Source organism: Conger conger, chromosome 13 (genome assembly GCF_963514075.1).
Source record: "Conger conger chromosome 13, fConCon1.1, whole genome shotgun sequence".
NCBI classification, from domain to species: Eukaryota; Metazoa; Chordata; class Actinopteri; order Anguilliformes; family Congridae; genus Conger; species Conger conger.
Window position 1 is genome coordinate 6,452,578 of NC_083772.1, and position 23,101 is coordinate 6,475,678.

General features: G+C 43.4%; 1 protein-coding gene across 1 annotated transcript; it reads left to right on the forward strand.

Moving 5' to 3' along the window:
- Positions 1-6,197: 6,197 nt before the first annotated feature.
- Positions 6,198-22,226, forward strand: LOC133108547 (GTPase IMAP family member 7-like). Its single transcript, XM_061218128.1, has 3 exons — positions 6,198-6,330; positions 20,369-20,440; positions 21,260-22,226. Exons 1-3 carry the CDS (start codon positions 6,288-6,290, stop codon positions 22,216-22,218), a joined length of 1,074 nt encoding a protein of 357 aa, XP_061074112.1. The 5' UTR covers positions 6,198-6,287; the 3' UTR covers positions 22,219-22,226.
- Positions 22,227-23,101: the final 875 nt, after the last annotated feature.

The following is a 23,101-nucleotide window of genomic DNA, read 5'->3' on the forward strand; positions in this document are numbered from 1 at the left end:
GGACTGAGCCCTGGGGGACTCCTGTAACAAGGGGGCGAGGGGTTGACACTCCTCCAGCCCAGGACACCTGGGATGACCGGCCAGAGAGATAAGATTTGATCCACTCTAAGGCTGTGCCACAGATCCTTGTAGATGCCAGGGAGGCTAAGAGGATGGAGTGGTTGACCGTGTCGAACGCCGCAGAGAGGTCAAGAAGGATCAGGACAGAGGAGAGAGAGGTTGCTCGTGCAGCCTGAAGGGACTCATTGACAGAGAGTGCAGTCTCCGTCGAGTGGCCAGGTCTGAAGCCGGACTGGTGGGGGTCCAGCAGGTTATTCTGTGAGAGGAAGGAAGAGAGTTGGTTGGAGGCGGCTCGTTCAATGGATTTGGATAGAAAAGGAAGGAGAGATACCGGACGGTAGTTTTGAATGCAGGAGGGGTCTAAAGTGGGTTTCTTTAGGAGCAGGGTGATGTAGGCTCTCTTGAATGATGAGGGAAAGCAGCCAGAGGACAGAGAGGAGTTAACAAAAGGGAGGTGACAAACGGGAGGATGTCAGGCATGATTGCCTGAAAGAGGTTTGAGGGGATGGGGTCCAGGGCACAAGTAGTAGGGCAGTGGGAGAGCAGGAGGTGAGTAACATCAGCATCTGTAAGGGGACAGAAAGAGGAGAAACAGGGGGCAGACACATAAAGGGAAGCAGGCATAGAAGTGGTGGTGGTCATGAAGGTGCTGCGGATATCTGCAACCTTCTCGTCAAAAAATACCGCAAAGTCATCAGCAGTGAGCGAAGACTGAGATGGTGGGGGAGGTGTGCTGAGGAGAGAGGAGAAAATGGAGAACAGTTGACGAGGGTTAGAAGTGGAATTCTGGATTTTGAAGTAATTTCTTTTGGCAGTGGTGATAGCGGAGGAGAATTCCGCCAGGAGAGACTGGTAGGAAGACAGGTCCGATGGGTCTTTTGATTTCCTCCACTTCCTCTCAGCTGCACGTAGGCTGGGCCTGGAGGAACGTAGAAGGTCAGAAACCCATGGGCTGGGAGCGGAGGATCGAGCAGGCCGGGAGACAAGAGGACAGAGAGAGTCAAGGGCTGAGGAGAGAGAGGAAAGCAGCACGGAAGATGTGGAATCAGTGGCTAGTTTGGAGAAGGATTCAAGAGGAGGGAGGGAAGCGGTGACTCTGGGGGCAAGGGAGGAGGGTGATAGAGAGCGGAGGTTACATCGGACAGAAACAGTGGGGGTGAGAGAAGGGGCGGGAGGCAGAGGGGCTAGGCGGATGGAGAAGGAAATGAAGTGGTGATCGGACTTGTGTAAGGGGGTAACAGTGGGGTTAGAAGAGGAGCAGTTCCTCAGAAAGATCAGGTCGAGAAGGTTTCCAGCCTTGTGAGTTGGGGGAGAGTGCTGCAGAGAGAGGTCAAAGGAGTGAAGTAGTGGTAAGAAGGCAGCAGACTGGGAGGCTTCCAGGTGGATGTTGAAATCTCCCAGGAGGATAAGTAGGGTGCCATCCTCAGGGAACGAGCTGAGTAGAGTGTCAAGCTCATCAAGAAAACTTCCCTGGGCACCTGGAGGACGATAAACAACGACAATATAAAGTTTAACAGGGTGAGTAATTGAGACAGTGTGGCATTCAAAGGTGGATAGGGATAGGTCAGTGAGGGAAAACGCAGAGAATTTCCACAAAGGGGAGATCAGCAAGCCAGTGCCACCTCCACGGCCAGAGGGCCGGGGGGTGTGTGAGAAGGAGAAGGAGGATCAGAGGGCAGCGGGGGTGGCGGTGTACTCTGGTGTAATCCAGGTCTCGGTGAGGGCAAGGAACTGTAGGGACAGGAGGGAGGCATAACCAGTCATGAAGTCAGCCTTCCATGTGGCAGATTGGCAGTTCCATATCCCTCCTGCAACTGTGAAGTTGTCACAGGGGGTCAGTGAGGAGTAGCAGATTTTGGTGGGGTTCCGTCGCCGTGGAGGGCCACGTCGCTGGAAGCGCGTTCTGAAGGGGAGAGAGCAGACTGTAATGGGGTGCTGACACACCATACCATTCCAAAATGAGCACGTCTATATGAACTGCTAATTACTAATGCAAACTAGCAATCTAATAATTATCCTAACAATTCCAGCATCCAAAGTATCTAACTGATTCTGATCACCTAATCAGAATAACAGAACCGAGCGAAACTGCCGGCGGCTGGTGAAAAACACACTAGATTTGCTAACTAATAACAAAAAGCAAAAAGCAAAAATCTAACTGTCACCAGACGCACCTCCTCAAGCTGCACCTCTCCCCACCCTGTACACCTTAACTGTTGTCTGTACTATTTACTTGTCATTAAGATGATACCTTCACTAGTTCTGCTCGGCTAGGTAAGCTGTTTACTCGTATATTTGTTATATATTAAATTTGTTGTACTGGTAGCAGTTAAAATTGTACCTTCCTCTAGGGTCTTACTTATCTTCTTATTCCCGGTTATGTGTATGCACTTTGCTGTACGTCACTCTGGATAAATGCGTCTGCCAAATGCCATTAATGTAATGTAATGGAAACTGTGGGAGGAGTAGGTGGACAAAAAAAACCGGCGGAATAATAAATTAAACTTTCAGATAACAATAGTGTGTTGCTTCGGGGTAGATGTAGACAGAACTGCGGTCACGCCATCCACACATCGAAAAACGTTGGTCACGCTTTATGCACTTGAAATCTTGGTGCACATCTACATTGCGCTTTATGGTTACTCGTGTTTTGACGACAACATACAGCTGAAATCTCCACGACTCGCTCATTCAATACTCCAAATGATACTATTTGGTTATGTTGAAGGTACAATAGGTAAATTCGGACTTGTAACGGCCAAGAGAGGAATAGCATCAACAGACACCTTCAAACCACAACACTGTTTATCCCTCCCTCTTCTCTGTAAACGCGCTGACGTTGAAACGCCATTGGCTGTTGAGAACGAATTTTCAACCATCCATCCATTATCTTAACCCGCTTATCCTTAACAGGGTCACAGGGGGGCTGGAGCCTATCCCAGCATACATTGGGCAAAAGGCAGGAATACACCCTGGACATGTCGCCAGTCCATCGCAGGGCACAATTAAGACTCTCCAATCAGCCTAATCTGCATGTCTTTTGACTGTGGGAGGAAACCGGAGTACCCAGAGGAAACCCACGCAAACATGCATTAGTAGCAGTATTGCTTTAGCAATTACTGAAAGTGTATAGTCATGCTAAGGCATGTACACACAGTGACGTGTTGAGGAAATATTTTTGTCGCTTTTCCTCCTCGTCCCTTTTATGTGGGTGAAGTTGTATTGGCAGCAATGATGTTGAATAAATATTCAGTCAACAGTTGCTCATTCCAAATCTTTACTTTAAAATAAAACAGATTAATATGGGGAATCTGTGTGCTCCGTGCAAGAAGCTTCAAGAGACCAGAGAATTCCAAAGTAACAGTCGAAAGTATCCTAGTCTTTATACAATATAGCTAACCAGTCATTTGACAGATATCACATTGTCTCTCTTAACCCGCCTTCAAGCAGAGCTGTCTTAACCTTTCACCTCTATAATGACGCAGGAAAATTGGCTGATGATCACTAACTCAAAACATTTCTCTGCAAAGACCCACATTGCTTGACCTGCATCATTTAGTCAAAACAGATCGCATCCAATGGCATGGTTTTTAAACACCTGATTCAGTGTTCTCTGCACTCTGTACTTTGCAGCTCAATATGTTTGAACAGACACACAGTTCTAATTACTCATGCTGACTTATTCACTTATTCTCAATTCTAACAATTTCACAGTTTTAATAAAAGCATTTAAATCAAACTTCATCATTCCTGCTTTTCAATAAGAGCATTTTGATCAAACTTCAACAGACACACATCATTATAAACACACACAAAGGTATACAAGCACAAGTTGACACACACAAATACAATACAATTGTAGACACAGATACACGCACACATTCTCAACAACATGCATACATGTACACACACCCAGAGGTGCATACATGCTCACACCCCCCCCCTAACAGGAAACACTCTTCGCCCAACTTTCTGTCAGTTAATGAAGCCGGAGATGCCCACACTGTGATACCTACACGGGGGCAGCCTGCAGCGTAGAGGTTAAGGTACATGACTGGGACCCGCAAGGTCGGTGGTTCGATCCCTGGTGTAGCCTCAATAAGCACAGCTGTTGGGCCCTTACCTCTGCATTGCTCCATGGGAAGATTGCCTCCTGCTTAGTCTAATCAACAGTATTATGCTCGCTCTGCCAAATGACCTTAATACACTGTGATGTATCCAGCCAAATCTAGCTACATCTCCCTCCATCTCCAACCCGCGAAAGCATACATTGAGCGACAGCATACATTTAAGCTTCACAACATATAATTCCAGCCCTTGATTTCGAGTGAAAAATGTCTTGAATGCACTAAGGACTAATAATTGTTCATTGGCCCATTGGGCGACAGGCAGGAACACACCCGGGACAGGTGTGGTGGGAATTTTAATTTATTCCTGTAAGAGAACACTCAGAGACAGAGACAGTAAATAAAATCCAATCTTTATTGTGCGCATAGGGTCCAAGTTGCATGCAAAAACAAGGACAAGGGTTTTCTCCTTTGTCTGGATATATGTATGCGCAGAGCGCAACAAATGTACGCCCCCTTTGATTAATATTCCCAATGATTAACATTCGAAGACAATCCACCACTCTTCTCCTTACTACAGATGTTTATTCATATCTCCCCCCCTCGAGGTACTGTTTATGCAGATATATGTTCTCAGAACATTCCAGCACAATGTATACGCAGGGCCTGCGCAGGGCCTGCACGTCTGAGCAGTTTATCTTATCTTGTTTTAACTCCCTAGCTCCAGGGGGAAGATAATGTCCATGGTAACCTCTGTGCTGAGGTCTTATGTTTTTGGTCCTGCAGGCTCACAGGCTCCCAAGACAAGATAATATAGAACACACAGTTTATGGCCGTAGCCTTGGAGGCTCACAGGGTAAAGAAGGCGAGAGACATCTCAACTCACACAGTTACAGAAAAACCGGGACAATTTGTGTCCCAGGAAAGAATAGTAATTTTCCGGGGCAGTCGCTCAAAAAAGATAACAATCCCGGGAAAACCAGAACGTGTGGCAACCCTAGTTAAAAGTAAAGTTAGAAAAGTTCCACTATATATATATATATACATCTAGCAGAAAAACATCTTTCTGCTCGTCTCCACCGTCTATTCCTCGACAGTTATTTAGACAGCTACAAGTGGGGTCTAAATGTATCGTGACTTCAATAGCCCTTTCATCCTCGACGGCTTGTTCAGAGCTGCCAGTCTCTCAATGTGTTTGAGCTCCTACCACAAACTGGGCAACAAATGATTGCAATATTTTCATTGGTGAAAATAGTGCATAGCTATACATCATCCGGAACTAGCTGCGTGAAGTTGGCAAATGTTGCTGGCCATAATTGGAGACTTCCGGTTAGCATCTATCAAAATAAAAGTTTGGTGAATCAAATTATATATGAACTGTAATTTTGTCAATTTTCATTGTTAAATTAATACAGTTGGATATAATTGTGACCATACATTGCTACTGACTGTCAGTTGGCACCCAGAAATGTATGGCCACCCCACACTGGAAACACAGCAACAATTCCTGGGAACATGATTTCACAGAAACTACTGTAGAATATTAAATATATTGGTCTATAGAGTAAATGCATACCCCCTTTCATTTGGTAACAATCTATAGTTTTTGAGTTATCAGCTATGCAAATGAGCTGCTTATGAATTGACAATCCATAGCAACGTATGGCCACCCCACACTGGAAAAACAGCAACAATTGCTGGGAACATGATTTCACCAAAAATACTGGAGAAAATTAAAGATATGGGTCCAGCTAACAAATGTGTACCCCCTTTCATTTCGTAAAAAGTATAGTTTTTGAGTTATGAGCTATGCAAATGAGCTGGGTGGCAATTGACAGTCTATGGCAATGCATGCCCATACCACACCTGAAAGACAGCAACAACTGGTGGCAAAGTTTTTATGGAAATTAGTGCACACTTTTATATTCTCTGCAAATGCATCACAATTAAATCCAACTGTATTAATTTCAAAATGAAAATTGACAAAATTACAGTACATAAATAATTTTATTCACCGAACTTTTATTTTGATAAATGCGAGCCCGAAGTCTCCAATTGTGTTGAGCAACATTTGCCAACTTCACGGAGCTACCTCACTTTCGACTGCAGCGGCGGCGTGATTATCGGCACTTCGTTTCTCAGAAACAACAATCAGAAACAATGTCAAATTCATTGCGACCGGACCACAACTCTGAGCAAGAAGGTAGGCTATCTTTCCCGCTAAGATTTATTTTCTCAATGTTCTATTTTATTGTTAGAAAGTTGGTAGAAAGGTGGAAACTTCCACTTCCTTATTAAATGTAATGTAAATGTAATAAACATGCGACGACTAAAATACCTCTCGCAAAACCCATTTTCTCCGTCGCAAATGTGCGATTTCCTCTGATAGTGCAGATCGGCTGCAGAGACAGGCTCCAGAAAGAATAAAATATATTCTCAGATCGGCATCCTAAAGTGGTAGGCTATAGGCCTAGCTACTTTTATTTTTAAACCATTTACTTCTGTAAAGTACAAAGAAAGTGCATTTTAAATAGCCGATACTCTCTGGGATTTCGTTCAGAAAAGGAACTTCAGGCATATTTTTCTAAACATCTTTATTGTAAGGGTTCACCGCTCCGAGCAACCGTTTTCTTGGGGTTTTCAGGCGGAGTAGGCACCTCCCGTCCTGATGCGTCCGTAAAGTGCCAATGTGTAAACTTAATTCACTTATCCGTGGCCAACACAGTAGTCAAGTGAAATTTCTTTACTTACTTGGTCTCCCAAAAGTCCTTCTTACAATTGGTAGTTACTTACACATGAGTTTCATGTGTTACTCAGTTCGTCGTTCGTTCGGCTCACTTGTGCGTTCCATTGTACTTCCGGAAAGTACGGGCATGAGAGCTCCGTGAAGTTGGCAACAATTAGACTTCCTGTACAGAAGTTCCGGTTTCAACTTCCTGTGATTTTCCGTCAAAATAAGAGCTGCTGAGTAACGTTAAATAATGAGAACATAGTTACCGCGTTTGCTGCGCTTCCTCACATAATTACCATTGTTTAAATTCATTGCTGATAGAACTTACAAAAGTCAGCAAGCAACTAGCTTGCTATTTGACTAGTGACTATATTGTAGGCCAAGCATAAATTGCTTGACCCTGTCGGTTCAATAACTGCTCATTTGCATACCTGCTTACTGTTTGAAAAAAAAGTTGCCAAATATGAAGGGGCATACATTAAATCTATGTATAATATATATAAAATTATACATTTATTATCTAAAATCATGTTCCGAGCAATTGTTGCTGTATTTACAGTGTGGTAAGGGCATGCAATGCCATTGACTGTCAATTCACAAGCAGCTCATTTGCATAGCTCATAACTCAAAAACTAGAAATTGTTTCAAAATGAAAGGGGGTATACATTTGTTAGCTGGACCCTTATCATTAATATTCTACAGTCCTTTCTGCAAAATCCTGTTCCGAGCAATTGTTGCTGTGTTTCTAGTGTGGGGAGGCCATACGTTGCCATAGACTGTCAATTGCCACCCAACTCATTTGCATAGCTGATAACTCAAAAACTATTAATTGTTTCAAAATGAAAGGGGGTATACATTTGTTAGCTGGACCCATATCTTTAATATTCTACAGTCCTTTCTGCAAAATCCTGTTCCGAGCAATTGTTGCTGTGTTTCTAGTGTGGGGAGGCCATACATTGCCATAGACTGTCAATTGCCACCCAGCTCATTTGCATAGCTCATAACTCAAAAACTAGAAATTGTTTCAAAATGAAAGGGGGTATACATTTGTTAGCTGGACCCTTATCTTTAATATTAAACAGTCCTTTCTGCAAAATCCTGTTCCGAGCAATTCTTGCTGTGTTTCTAGTGTGGGGAGGCCATACGTTGCCATAGACTGTCAATTGCCACCCAACTCATTTGCATAGCTGATAACTCAAAAACTATTAATTGTTTCAAAATGAAAGGGGGTATACATTTGTTAGTTGGACCGATATCTTTAATATTCTACAGTCCTTTCTGCAAAATCCTGTTCCGAGCAATTGTTGCTGTGTTTCTAGTGTGGGGAGGCCATACATTGCCATAGACTGTCAATTGCCACCCAACTCATTTGCATAGCTGATAACTCAAAAACTATTAATTGTTTCAAAATGAAAGGGGGTATACATTTGTTAGTTGGACCGATATCTTTAATATTCTACAGTCCTTTCTGCAAAATCCTGTTCCGAGCAATTGTTGCTGTGTTTCTAGTGTGGGGAGGCCATACATTGCCATAGACTGTCAATTGCCACCCAGCTCATTTGCATAGCTCATAACTCAAAAACTATGAATTGTTTCAAAATGAAAGGGGGTATACATTTGTTAGTTGGACCCATATCTTTAATATGAAACAGTCCTTTCTGCAAAATCCTGTTCCGAGCAATTGTTGCTGTGTTTCTAGTGTGGGGAGGCCATACGTTGCCATAGACTGTCAATTGCCACCCAACTCATTTGCATAGCTCATAACTCAAAAACTATGAATTGTTTCAAAATGAAAGGGGTATACATTTGTTAGCTGGACCCTTATCTTTAATATTAAACAGTCCTTTCTGCAAAATCCTGTTCCGAGCAATTGTTGCTGTGTTTCTAGTGTGGGGAGGCCATACGTTGCCATAGACTGTCAATTGCCACCCAACTCATTTGCATAGCTCATAACTCAAAAACTATGAATTGTTTCAAAATGAAAGGGGTATACATTTGTTAGCTGGACCCTTATCTTTAATATTAAACAGTCCTTCCTGAAAAATCCTGTTCCGAGCAATTGTTGCTGTGTTTCTAGTGTGGGGAGGCCATACGTTGCCATAGACTGTCAATTGCCACCCAGCTCATTTGCATAGCTGATAACTCAAAAACTATGAATTGTTTCAAAATGAAAGGGGGTATACATTTGTTAGTTGGACCCATATCTTTAATATTCTACAGTCCTTTCTGCAAAATCCTGTTCCGAGCAATTGTTGCTGTGTTTCTAGTGTGGGGAGGCCATACGTTGCCATAGACTGTCAATTGCCACCCAGCTCATTTGCATAGCTGATAACTCAAAAACTATGAATTGTTTCAAAATGAAAGGGGGTATACATTTGTTAGTTGGACCCATATCTTTAATATTCTACAGTCCTTTCTGCAAAATCCTGTTCCGAGCAATTGTTGCTGTGTTTCTAGTGTGGGGAGGCCATACGTTGCTATTGACTGTCAGTTGCCACCCAGCTCATTTGCATAGCTGATAACTCAAAAACTAGAAATTGTTTCAAAATGAAAGGGGGTATACATTTGTTAGTTGGACCGATATCTTTAATATTCTACAGTCCTTTCTGCAAAATCCTGTTCCGAGCAATTGTTGCTGTGTTTCTAGTGTGGGGAGGCCATACGTTGCCATAGACTGTCAATTGCCACCCAGCTCATTTGCATAGCTGATAACTCAAAAACTATGAATTGTTTCAAAATGAAAGGGGTTATACATTTGTTAGTTGGACCCATATCTTTAATATTCTACAGTCCTTTCTGCAAAATCCTGTTCCGAGCAATTGTTGCTGTGTTTCTAGTGTGGGGTGGCCATACGTGCTAGACCCCCATCAGTCTGGCTTCAGATCGGGCCACTCGACAGAGACCGCGCTGCTCTCCGTCAGTGAGTCACTCCATGCCGCACGAGCAGCCTCCCTCTCCTCTGTCCTCATTCTCCTAGATCTCTCTGCTGCCTTCGACACTGTGGATCACTCCATCCTCCTATCTGCCCTCTCAGCAACGGGCATCTGTGCCACAGCCCTGGACTGGATTGAGTCCTACCTCTCTGGTCGCTCCTTCCAGGTTGCCTGGGCTGGTTCGGTATCGACACCTCGGCCCCTCGCCACAGGAGTTCCCCAGGGCTCAGTCCTAGGCCCGCTTCTTTTTTCTCTTTACACTCGCTCCCTTGGCCCTGTGATCACTGCACATGGGCTATCCTACCACTGCTACGCGGACGATACCTAACTCTTCGTCTCGTTCCCGCCGTCTGATACGCAGGTTTCAGCCCGTATCTCTGCTTGCCTGATTGACATCCAGAGCTGGATGGACAACCACCATCTAAAGCTCAACCCAGGCAAGACTGAAATGATATTCATCCCTGCTAAAACCTCTCCCCATCTGGATCTCTCCATTTCCCTCGGGGATACCACACTCACGCCGTCACCCAGTGCAAGGAACCTCGGCGTGGTGATGGACAGCAGACTGTCCCTTTCCGAGAACATTGCAGCGGTGACCCGGTCTTGCAGGTTCTTCCTATACAACATACAGAGAATCCGCCCCTTTCTCACCCCCTACTCGACCCAGCTCCTGGTCCAAGCGATGGTTCTGTCCCGCCTGGACTACTGCAATTCCCTCTTGGCTGGCCTCCCAGCGTCTGCCATCAGACCCCTCCAACTCATCCAGAATGCAGCAGCTCGTCTGGTCTTCAACCTTCCCAAATACTCACACGTCACCCCCCTGCTTACTTCCCTCCACTGGCTGCCTGTCATGGCTCGCATCTAATTCAAAACATTGGTGCTAGCCTTCCAAGCAGTTAAAGGGTCTTCCCCAGCTTATCTACAAAAAATCATCAGACCCTACACCCCTGCCAGACCTCTTCGTTCAGCCTCCACAGGCCGCTTGGCACCTCCCCCTCTCCGAACCTCCACCTCACGCTCACGACTACTGTCTGTTCTGGCTCCACGGTGGTGGAACGAACTCCCCGTTGAGGTCAGAACTGTAGAATCTCTCCCCACCTTCAAGCGCAAGCTGAAGACGCACCTCTTCAAGCAGCACCTCTCCCCGTCCCTCCCTACCTCCCTGTGAACCTTAATTGTTGTCTCTGTGATGTGCTTTGTGTATCGGTATTTTTAGTTGGCTAGGTAAGCAGTGTTTGGATAGTTCACTTTGGTCACTTTTGCTCTGTTTGTTTGTTAATTTGTTCTCAAAAAAATAAAAAAAATAAAATAAAAATAAAAGGCCCTCGTCTTTATCTTTGTTGTACAGGTAGCAGTTGAAATTGTACTTCCCTCTAGGGTCTTTCAGCGAACTTATCCCTGGTTATGGGTTTGCACTTTGTTGTACGTCGCTCTGGATAAGAGCGTCTGCTAAATGCCAATAATGTAATACATTGCTATTGACTGTCAATTCACAAGCAGCTCATTTGCATAGCTGATAACTCAAAAACTATAAATTGTTTCAAAATGAAAGGGGGTATCCATTTACTCTATCTACCCATATCTTTAATATTCTACAGTCCTTTCTGTGAAATCCTGGAAACAATTGGCTAAATGATTCCATTATAAACACATACCTGTCATTTTTAATCAGAACAGTACCCAAAAAAATAATTCTTGCAGTCCCCTCTACTGCAACTATTTGTTAGCCAGGAACTGTATAGTTTGTACTGCAAGACAATTGAGGTCTTGCCAAATTTACCAAATTTAAAAAGAAATTGGTGGAGATTTAAATTTGTCCTTGTTCCAGTGAATTTAGATTTGTTACATTGGACCATGATTCATATTACAATGGAACATTGCAGGATATTAGAGGGAAAAATATTTTTAAAAGCAATATTAATGGATTCACTGAAGCACCACAACTCATCTTTATTAGCAGTTCTTGACCGTCTCTCACTCTATTTATCTTTACAGTATTTTGGCATTACAGGAAAACTACATCCAGTAAATTTGGTTTTTGAATATGCTCACCAATGTCCTTCCTTTCCAGGTCAGTTAGATGGGAGCAGCTTTGGACTTTACGTTTGTGTTTTCAAAAAGTAAAGGTTGTCCTGGATGACTTAACTTAAAATTAAATACTCATTAGAATTAGCCCAACAGTAAATCCTCCTTACAATTAAGGCCTCGGTTTGTTTCCAAGTCCCATTTGTGTCCCTACTTACTTCCCACTGCCATATTGTCATTTTTTTCCCCCTTGTCTTCATCACAATCATACTGCAGCGCTGAGACACCCCCCACATACTGCCCCAGGACCGCCACCTCCTTCATCTGCACCCTGCCAATCTCACACACATTCAAAACCCATCACATGAACAAATTGTTCATAATTAATTGTTAATTGTTTTATCTGACCATCATTGTCACCCGTAAGCCAGCCAGAGGAGAATGGGCCCCCCCACTTAAGTCTGGTTCCTCCCAAGGTTTCTTCCTTCTCCACCTTGGAAGTTTTTCCTTGCCACTGTTGCCCTAGGCTTGCTTTTGTGGGGGGAAAGGCTGGGGCTTGCGCTAAAGCTGTGTTTCTCAACTCTAGTCTTGCCGGAAGGTTTTTGTTGTAACCAGAAACTGAAACAACTAATTTAATAACTGAACCAATCATACCACCAAAAATGCCCTAAATTAAATAAATCAATTAATAAATTCCTGGTTGAGAAGCACTGCTCTAAGGCATGTACTGACAAATATAGCGTGAAATGTGCAACACAAATAAAGTTGATTTGACTTTAATTTCATTGTAAAGTTGCATGGTTTGGGTTTATCCCTGGGTATATAGGTCTATAATGAGCAGCATGTGAATTGACAGTCTATAGCAATGAATGCCCACCCTGCACCTGACACACAGCAACAATTGCTGTGAACATAGAATATTAGAGATAAGGGTCCAGCTAACAAATGTATACCCCCTTTCATTTTGAAACAATTTCTAGTTTTTGAGTTATGAGCTATGTAAATGAGTTGGGTGGCAACTGACAGTCAATAGCAACGTATGGCCACCCCACACTAGAAACACAGCAACAATTGCTCGGAACAGGATTTTGCAGAAAGGACTGTAGAATATTAAAGATATGGGTCCAACTAACAAATGTATACCCCCTTTCATTTTGAAACAATTTCTAGTTTTTGAGTTATGAGCTATGCAAATGAGCTGGGTGGCAATTGACAGTCTATGGCAACGTATGGCCACCCCACACTAGAAACACAGCAACAATTGCTCGGAACAGGATTTTGCAGAAAGGACTGTAGAATATTAAAGATATGGGTCCAGCTAACAAATGTATACCCCCTTTCATTTTGAAACAATTTCTAGTTTTTGAGTTATGAGCTATGCAAATGAGCTGGGTGGCAATTGACAGTCTATGGCAACGTATGGCCTCCCCACACTAGAAACATAGCAACAATTGCTCGGAACAGGATTTCACAGAAAGGACTGTAGAATATTAAAGATAAGGGTCTAGCTAACAAATGTATACCCCCTTTCATTTTGAAACAATTTCTAGTTTTTGAGTTATGAGCTATGCAAATGAGTTGGGTGGCAACTGACAGTCAATAGCAATGTATGGCCACCCCACACTAGAAACACAGCAACAATTGCTCGGAACAGGATTTTGCAGAAAGGACTGTTTCATATTAAAGATATGGGTCCAGCTAACAAATCTATACCCCCTTTCATTTTGAAACAATTCATAGTTTTTGAGTTATCAGCTATGCAAATGAGCTGCTTGTGAATTGACAGTCTATGGCAACGTATGGCCTCCCCACACTAGAAACACAGCAACAATTGCTCGGAACAGGATTTTGCAGAAAGGACTGTAGAATATTAAAGATAAGGGTCCAGCTAACAAATGTATACCCCCTTTCATTTTGAAACAATTTCTAGTTTTTGAGTTATGAGCTATGCAAATGAGTTGGGTGGCAACTGACAGTCAATAGCAATGTATGGCCACCCCACACTAGAAACACAGCAACAATTGCTCGGAACAGGATTTTGCAGAAAGGACTGTAGAATATTAAAGATATGGGTCCAACTAACAAATGTATACCCCCTTTCATTTTGAAACAATTTCTAGTTTTTGAGTTATGAGCTATGCAAATGAGCTGGGTGGCAATTGACAGTCTATGGCAACGTATGGCCACCCCACACTAGAAACACAGCAACAATTGCTCGGAACAGGATTTTGCAGAAAGGACTGTAGAATATTAAAGATATGGGTCCAACTAACAAATGTATACCCCCTTTCATTTTGAAACAATTTCTAGTTTTTGAGTTATGAGCTATGCAAATGAGCTGGGTGGCAATTGACAGTCTATGGCAACGTATGGCCACCCCACACTAGAAACACAGCAACAATTGCTCGGAACAGGATTTTGCAGAAAGGACTCTTTCATATTAAAGATATGGGTCCAGCTAACAAATGTATACCCCCTTTCATTTGGAAACAATTTCTAGTTTTTGAGTTATGAGCTATGCAAATGAGTTGGGTGGCAACTGATAGTCAATAGCAATGTATGGCCACCCCACACTAGAAACACAGCAACAATTGCTCGGAACAGGATTTTGCAGAAAGGACTGTAGAATATTAAAGATATCGGTCCAACTAACAAATGTATACCTCCTTTCATTTTGAAACAATTTCTAGTTTTTGAGTTATGAGCTATGCAAATGAGCTGGGTGGCAATTGACAGTCTATGGCAACGTATGGCCTCCCCACACTAGAAACATAGCAACAATTGCTCGGAACAGGATTTCACAGAAAGGACTGTAGAATATTAAAGATAAGGGTCTAGCTAACAAATGTATACCCCCTTTCATTTTGAAACAATTTCTAGTTTTTGAGTTATGAGCTATGCAAATGAGCTGGGTGGCAACTGACAGTCAATAGCAATGTATGGCCACCCCACACTAGAAACACAGCAACAATTGCTCGGAACAGGATTTTGCAGAAAGGACTGTTTCATATTAAAGATATGGGTCCAGCTAACAAATGTATACCCCCTTTCATTTTGAAACAATTTCTAGTTTTTGAGTTATGAGCTATGCAAATGAGTTGGGTGGCAACTGACAGTCAATAGCAATGTATGGCCACCCCACACTAGAAACACAGCAACAATTGCTCGGAACAGGATTTTGCAGAAAGGACTGTAGAATATTAAAGATAAGGGTCCAGCTAACAAATGTATACCCCCTTTCATTTTGAAACAATTTCTAGTTTTTGAGTTATGAGCTATGCAAATGAGCTGGGTGGCAACTGACAGTCTATGGCAATGCATGCCCATACCACACCTGACAGACAGCAACAACAGGTGGCAAACAGTTTTTATTGAAATTTGTGCACAATTGTATATTCTCTGCAAATACATCACAATCATATCCAACTGTATTAATTTAACAATTAAAATTGACAAAATTACAGTTCATAAATAATTTTATTCACCGAACTTTTATTTTGATAAATGCGAACCGGAAGTCTCCAATTGTGGCCAGCAACATTTGCCAACTTCACGCAGCTGGGCATGAGTCTCATATGTTACTCAGTTCACTCGCAGTATTGTTTACGCTGTATTGGTTCACAGCGTAAACAAGCCGCCCGCGTGTGGCTCTCTCGGAATATCACCCAGTCCAGTTGTGGAATTGATTTAACATTCCCCCTTTAGTATAACGTGTAAACTGCAACCATTACATTACATTACATTATTGGCATTTGGCAGACGCTCTTATCCAGAGCGACGTACAACAAAGTGCATACCCATAACCAGGGATAAGTTCGCTGAAAGACCCTAGAGGTAAGTACAATTTCAACTGCTACCTGTACAACAAAGATAAGGACAAGGGCCATATTTTTTTTTTTTTTTTTTTTTTTTTTTTTTTTTTTTGAACAAACAAACAAACAGAGCAAAAGTCACCAAAGTTAACTATCCAAACACTGCTTACCTAGCCAACTAAAATACTGATACACAAGTCACAGAGACAATAATTAAGGTTCACAGGGAGGTAGGGAGGGATGGGGAGAGGTGCTGTTTGAAGAGGTGTGTCTTCAGCTTGCGCTTGAAGGTGGGGAGGGATTCTATAGTTCTGACCTCAACGGGGAGTTCGTTCCACCACCGTGGAGCCAGAACAGACAGTAGTCGTGAGCGTGAGGTGGAGGTTCTGAGAGGGGGAGGTGCCAAGCGGCCTGTGGAGGCTGAACGAAGAGGTCTGGCAGGGGTGTAGGGTCTGATGATTTTTTGCAGATAAGCTGGGGAAGACCCTTTAACTGCTTGGAAGGCTAGCACCAATGTTTTGAATTTGATGCGAGCCATGACAGGCAGCCAGTGGAGGGAAGTAAGCAGGGGGGTGACGTGTGAGTATTTGGGAAGGTTGAAGACCAGACGAGCTGCTGCATTCTGGATGAGTTGGAGGGGTCTGATGGCAGACGCCGGGAGGCCAGCCAAGAGGGAATTGCAGTAGTCCAGGCGGGACAGAACCATCGCTTGGACCAGGAGCTGGGTCGAGTAGGGGGTGAGAAAGGGGCGGATTCTCCGTATGTTGTATAGGAAGAACCTGCAAGACCGGGTCACCGCCGCAATGTTCTCGGAAAGGGACAGTCTGCTGTCCATCACCACGCCGAGGTTCCTTGCACTGGGTGACGGCGTGAGTGTGGTATCCCCGAGGGAAATGGAGAGATCCAGTTGGGGAGAGGTATTAGCAGGGATGAATATCATTTCAGTTTTACCTGGGTTGAGCTTTAGATGGTGGTTGTCCATCCAGCTCTGGATGTCCCTCAGGCAAGCAGAGATACGGGCTGAAACCTGCGTATCAGACGGCGGGAACGAGACGAAGAGTTGGGTATCGTCCGCATAGCAGTGGTAGGATAGCCCATGTGCAGTGATCACAGGGCCAAGGGAGCGAGTGTAGAGAGAAAAGAGAAGCGGGCCAAGGACTGAGCCCTGGGGAACTCCTGTGGCGAGGGGCCGAGGTGTCGATACTGAACCAGCCCAGGCAACCTGGAAGGAGCGACCAGAGAGGTAGGACTCAATCCAGTCCAGAGCTGTGCCACAGATGCCCGTTGCTGACAGGGCAGACAGGAGGATGGAGTGATCCACAGTGTCGAAGGCAGCAGAGAGATCTAGAAGAATGAGGACAGAGGAGAGGGAGGCTGCTCGTGCGGCATGAAGTGACTCACTGACAGAGAGGAGCGCAGTCTCTGTCGAGTGGCCCGATCTGAAGCCAGACTGATGGGGGTCTAGCAGGTTGTTGTTAGAAAAAAAGGAAGAAAGTTGAGTAGAAGCGGCTCGTTCTATAGTTTTAGAAAGGAAAGGAAGAAGAGATACCGGGCGGTAGTTCTGGATGATGGAGGGATCCAGGGTAGGCTTTTTTAGCAGCGGAGTGATGTGGGCCCTCTTGGAGGATGCCGGAAAACAGCCGGAAGACAGGGAGGAGTTGACAAGGGAGGTGACAAATGGGAGAATGTCAGGTGTGATAGTTTGGAGAAGAGAAGAGGGGATAGGGTCAAGGGCACAGGTTGTAGGGCGGTGGCAGAGCAGGAGTTGAGAAACATCAGAGTCTGTAAGGGGGGAGAAAGTGGAAAAGGAAGGGATGGGCCTAGAGGGGGGGAAGGGCACAGTGAGGGGGGCGGCGGTTGTAAAGGATCTGCGGATGACTGCGACCTTCTCATCGAAGAAATCAGCAAAGTCATCAGCAGCGAAGGAGGACTGAGGAGGAGGAGGCGGTGCGTTGAGGAGAGAGGAGAAAATGGAGAAAAGTTTCCGGGGGTTAGAAGCAGAGGTCTGAATTTGCGTTTGATAGTATTTTGCTTTGGCGGCAGTGACATCGGAAGAGAATGCCGCCAGGAGAGACTGGTAAGTCATGAGGTCGGAAGCGTCTCTGGATTTCCCCCACTTCCTCTCCGCTGCGCGGAGGCTGGCCCTGGAGGTGCGGAGGGTGTCAGATATCCAAGGACTGGGAGGGGATGTGCGAGGTGGCTTTGAGACAGGGGGACAGAGAGAGTCAAAGGCGGAGGAGAGAGATGAAAGGAGGGTGGCAGATGCAGAGTCAGCGGGGAGTTTGGAGAAGGATTCGAGAGGGGGGAGTGAGGCGGTGACGGTGCTGGCAAAGGAAGAGGGTGAGAGGGAGCGGAGGTTACGGCGGGCTGAGGAAGTGTGGGAGGGAGGAGGGAGAGGAGGATGGGGAGGAAGAGGGAGGGAGAATGAGATGAAGTGGTGATCAGATGTATGCAGAGGGGTAACCGTGTAATAGGTGAAATCACCCCTCTTTTAGACAGTATTTGTTGACGCCACTTGTTGCCATGTTGTAGCATAGCCTATTAATCCGAGGAAAATAAAACTAACTCAATATTTTAATTTTTGGGATTGCACACAGACAGTAAGCGATCTGATCTGGCCAGAAGTCAGTCGGTACCGGCGTCACTTGCTATGCGGGCAGCTGGTCAATACATCTGTTTAATTATGCTTTGCCCTATGGATGATATGGCACAAAAGCAATCTGCTTAGTAGCCAAAATAATACATCAGCTACGAATAGCATTAATACACGTTTTTATGTTCCAAAGCTTCATTTCAGGTTTCTTAAGAAATTGTAAGCTATGAGACATTGATGTTAAAGTTAAATTACCTAGGCTATAATTACATTGTATACATTTTATACAAATTGTGTCCGGGGTCTTTTATTTACTTAGGCTGCACAAAGCACAGGGCTTTATTTGGGGCAGGCTTGTATTCGAGGCAGACCTTTATTTCTTATTAGGCTTCTGTTGTAGAATTTTATTCTTAGAAATAAAGTAAAAGGCTACACTTAAAGTGGGCCAACACTGTTCAACACTTCCTGTAACCGATTAGTGTAGGCTAATCAGGAACACCGTTTGGTAAGTCATAGTGTCAGTCTTAACAGACTTAGTTTATTGCAAATATTATCTAACACAATAAATCACATGCAAGTCCAGAATCCATAAAATAACAACTTGCCAGACACGCCTTCATGAACAATAACAAATTAGTGTAGATAACAGCAAGTTAAGGATCTTGCGTTTTATTGTGAGACATGCGTTTCGTTTGGAGCAGCATACCGGTAGGCTATAAAAAGATTTTCGCTTTGGTTTGGGATTTAATTTACTTTTGGACTGTTTGATTCTATTGCTAAATGTTGGGACTGATGGGCACTGAAATCTGGGGGGTATTTGATGGTTCACTGTTTTATGTAGTTGAAAGGGTGTCGGGATTTCCACCCGTCTGTTTATTGCGAGCCAAGGCAGCCGCTTTCATTCATTCATTGAACGTGCGCTGTGCTGTAAATACATGGAAACCTTATTGCGTAGCCAAGTAGCCTAAATTGAGTTAATTTTTAATTTTGCCTGATTTACTTTTTATTAAATCCGTAGGCTGGAATGCCTCGCGGCAACAATTGTGTTTAAATGTATACTGCTTCAGCCTTTGGCAAGCTACTTAGAAGAGGGCGGCAAGCGACTGGTAACTTGAGAGCAACGTGTTGGAGACCCATGGTGTAGGACAACGACTTTTCATTGGCGACAGTATTAAACCAACCAACAATATAAAATATTAAGAAGAGCTCTTTTATTTCATTGAGTTGAATCGAAACAATGTCTTCCAGTGCTCATGGACTGATAGCCCTACTGGTAGGCAATATTACCCCGGCTTGTATTTGGGGGCCGGCCTTTATTTGTCCGAATCGACCACGCCCCAGGCTATTATCCGAGGCCCGGCTTCAAATAGAATCCCGGACACAATTTGAGGATTTACTGTAATTGAATGGCTCTTTTGGCTCACTCGTTCGTTGAGTCGTTCAATGGCTCTTTTGGCTAAGGCATTCAATGGCTCAGTCAGCTCTTCGTTCACAAACTAGTTCAGCGGCTCTTTCATTCGTTCACTCCTTTCTGTCATTCGTTCGCCGGCTCAGTATGGCTCCACGGCTCGCTGATGTATTGTCGTTCATTTGTGGTTGTTTGATTGGCATTTTGGTAAGGCTATCGGCTTAGTCACACAATGCTGTCCTGTTAAGTAGCCTTTGGACACTGTGCGAGTCCCTAAAATCAGTGTCTTTGGCTAAGTGGGGCAGGCAGATCTCAGCGCTTGGGAGAGAGCCAAACAAACAAATAATTCATGGAGCTCAGTTCAGTTTGTTCATTTGAAAGATTTGTTCGAAAAGATTCGTTCTTTCGCGAATTGCCCATCACTATTTGGAATTGCGATTTCTAAGTGAAACGCTCCAGATCTCAGCTGGCATGTTGCAACTTTCGTGAAACAAGCCCCTGTGTACAGGTCTACCTAATAAAGAGTGTAGCTCTTGAAAAAGTGCCAACCGCATTTCACGTGTTGATTATTTTAAAATCATTATTTTATCATTAAAAATCTTCTGAATAGCCTTGGGTCAGATTTTGTAATACATTCTGAACACACAATAGAGAAAATTCAAAGAAAATGTGTTTCAGCAAACAGCAGTCTCACTTCAGAGTAATATGTTTGTTTTTTTATTGTTGGTTGCTATTGCAGAATCATTTCAATTGTGGAGAAGGAAGCTTGGTTCACAGAATGTGAGCTCTGAGACGTCACACCCAGCAATAGGTACATTTTATTTCTTAATCTTTAGCATAACCTATGCTATTTTAGAATGTCTGTGTACTTTCTTAATTTGCTTGTTGGGCCCCTGTGTTAGGAGATTTTGAATTGCTTCTTGTAGGTACATTTTGTCATGTATTTGCAGCACTTTTTGGCCTAGGCTACATAATTCTGCCAAAAATGTCCCGGTGGAGGTGTTTAAGTATAGTTGACCATTAACATTCTAATTTACAGTACTGTGCAAAAGTCATAGGCACCTGTATACCATTCTGTACAGATAAGATTCTTTCAAAAATAATTCAATGAAAGGTCCTAAATGAACGTACTATACATTTTACATTACATTTGAGTAATTTAGCAGAATAGTTAAAAACGGAATCAAATCAATATTTTTAGGCTTAGGCTTTAAAACTGCATCACTTCACTGAGATATAGAACTGCAGGACAGCGTTGGCTGAGACAATCAGCGGGGAGGTTGTTCCAAGCATGTTAGAGAACTTGCCACAGTTCTTCTGCAGACTTTGGTTGGCTCCTTGCTTCTGATCTCAGACAGCCTTGATCAAGTTTGTGAAAAGTAGTCAATTGCTTACAGTAATATGTTACTTTTTTTAAATGAGATTAAAAAATGTATCTGTAAAATTAAATCTTTTGGAAAATGAATGTCTTTTCATCTCAAATGTGTTCTTTTATACTAACATACACAAACAAAATAAACGTATGTATAATAAAGTCTAGGGTGCCTAAGACTCCTGCACAGTACTGTATGTATTTAATGTTGCTCTTATGATTTTTATTTTGAGTCCTCTGTTGCCTGTCTTCTTGTAGACCCAATTCGACGAATCGTCCTAATCGGAAAGACGGGATGTGGGAAGAGCAGCACTGGAAACACTATCCTGGGTCTCAGGAGAAAGGCCAACGAGAGATTTATGCATACGGCAGGTTCAGCATCAGGAACGGAGCATTGTCAGAGTCTTCAAGCCAACAGATTTGGCAAAAGACTTTTAGTGGTTGACACTCCAGGGTTGTTTGACACAAAATCAAGTGCGAGCGATAACAGGGAAGAGATTGGAAAGTGTGTGTGTATGTCTGTACCAGGCCCACACGTATTCCTTTTTGTTATTAAAGTTGGTGAGAGGTGGACTCCGGAGGCGAAAGAAACTCTTGTACAGATTGAGCAGATGTTTGGTGAGATGGGAAAGCGATACACCATCGTTACTTTTGTAGGGCTGGACAATTTGAAACGTGATGAGTTGACACTGGATAAGCTTTTAGAAAAAGATACAGTGTTCTCAGATCTTGTACATAAGTTTAACGGTAATTACTGTGGTATAGACAACACAAACGGTGACGATAATCAAGTCAAGATGCTTGTTGACAAAATAGAAAGTGTGCTGCTAAGAAATGAGGGGCACTTCTACACCAATGATATGTTCAAAACTGCTTCTGTTGAACTTCACAAGGAGATTGAAGTTATTCTGAAGAAAAGGTTGCCAGAGATCAGGTGCAGTGAGAGAAAACTTCAGAGTGTTACGGAAATTGAATACCTGTGGCGTGATGAGGTTAGATCAGCCACAAATAAAGCAACTGAAATATTAGCAACAGCGTGGAGAAACAAAGCGTGGGTATCATTAAGTTGTCTCCTTGGTGGCGCGGCTGGGCTTGGAGGGGGAGCAGTAGTTTGGAAATGTGCAGCTGTAGGTTTTGCTGTTGCAGGCCCTGTGGGTGCTGCAGTTGGAGCCATAGCAGGAGGGATTTTCGGCTACAATTTGTTCAAAAGAAATTAAAGATCAATGAACTACCAGGCAGGGATGCAATACAATTCAGCAGTTATTACCTGCTTGCCTGTCAAGAGTGGGCAGCTTGTCTGCAATGGCTTTTTATTAATGACAGGTATGTGCTAACGTTTCCTCTGTGACCTCTGCAGTATGTAATTTCCTTGATGAAAACTAAGTAGCTAGCAGGAATAGGCTAATTGCACACATGCAGTAGGATAGATATTTACTAAGGATTTAAGTGTTGACAATTTAAATAGAAATAACTGTGACAATTTGAAATTTCCAGCTGTATCATTGTATTTCCTAATTGTATAAGGGGTGGCCAGGGTGCCCGGTGCCACCTGTAAAATCTGATGGGCCACCCCAGTGCCACCCCGCACATAGCCAGTCTGCTTTTACCAATGTGCATTAATATAGTAATATCGCTGTGTCTGACCCCGACTCCTCTATTGTTTTAAAACATGTAATTAAAATAAAGATAATTTTTCCTATGTCGTTGTTCAGTTTGTGTTCTTTATATTAACTCGGAAGAATAACATGAAGTGACTGGATAAGTAACAAGCATCAGAGCTGGTGACAATATGATTCAATTTAATGAATCATTTTAATCATATGAAGTTAATCTGTTAGAGCACAAACCCATTCTTGCTTTGTCCAAAATCACATTCTCACCAGCCTTGATGCATGTGTTACTTATTCAATCACTTCATGTTCAAGCCTATAAATATTGGTATGATGTTGGTGTACCGTGGCAGGGATTGCTCTACAGCTTGTAGTTTGTTCTGCAGAACACAGTCCAATACTGGAGATGGCATGAATATGTTTCATGATAATCCCAAGTCAGAATATAGGAATGTTTGGTGTTATTCTGATTGGTTCAGTGCGACTGGTG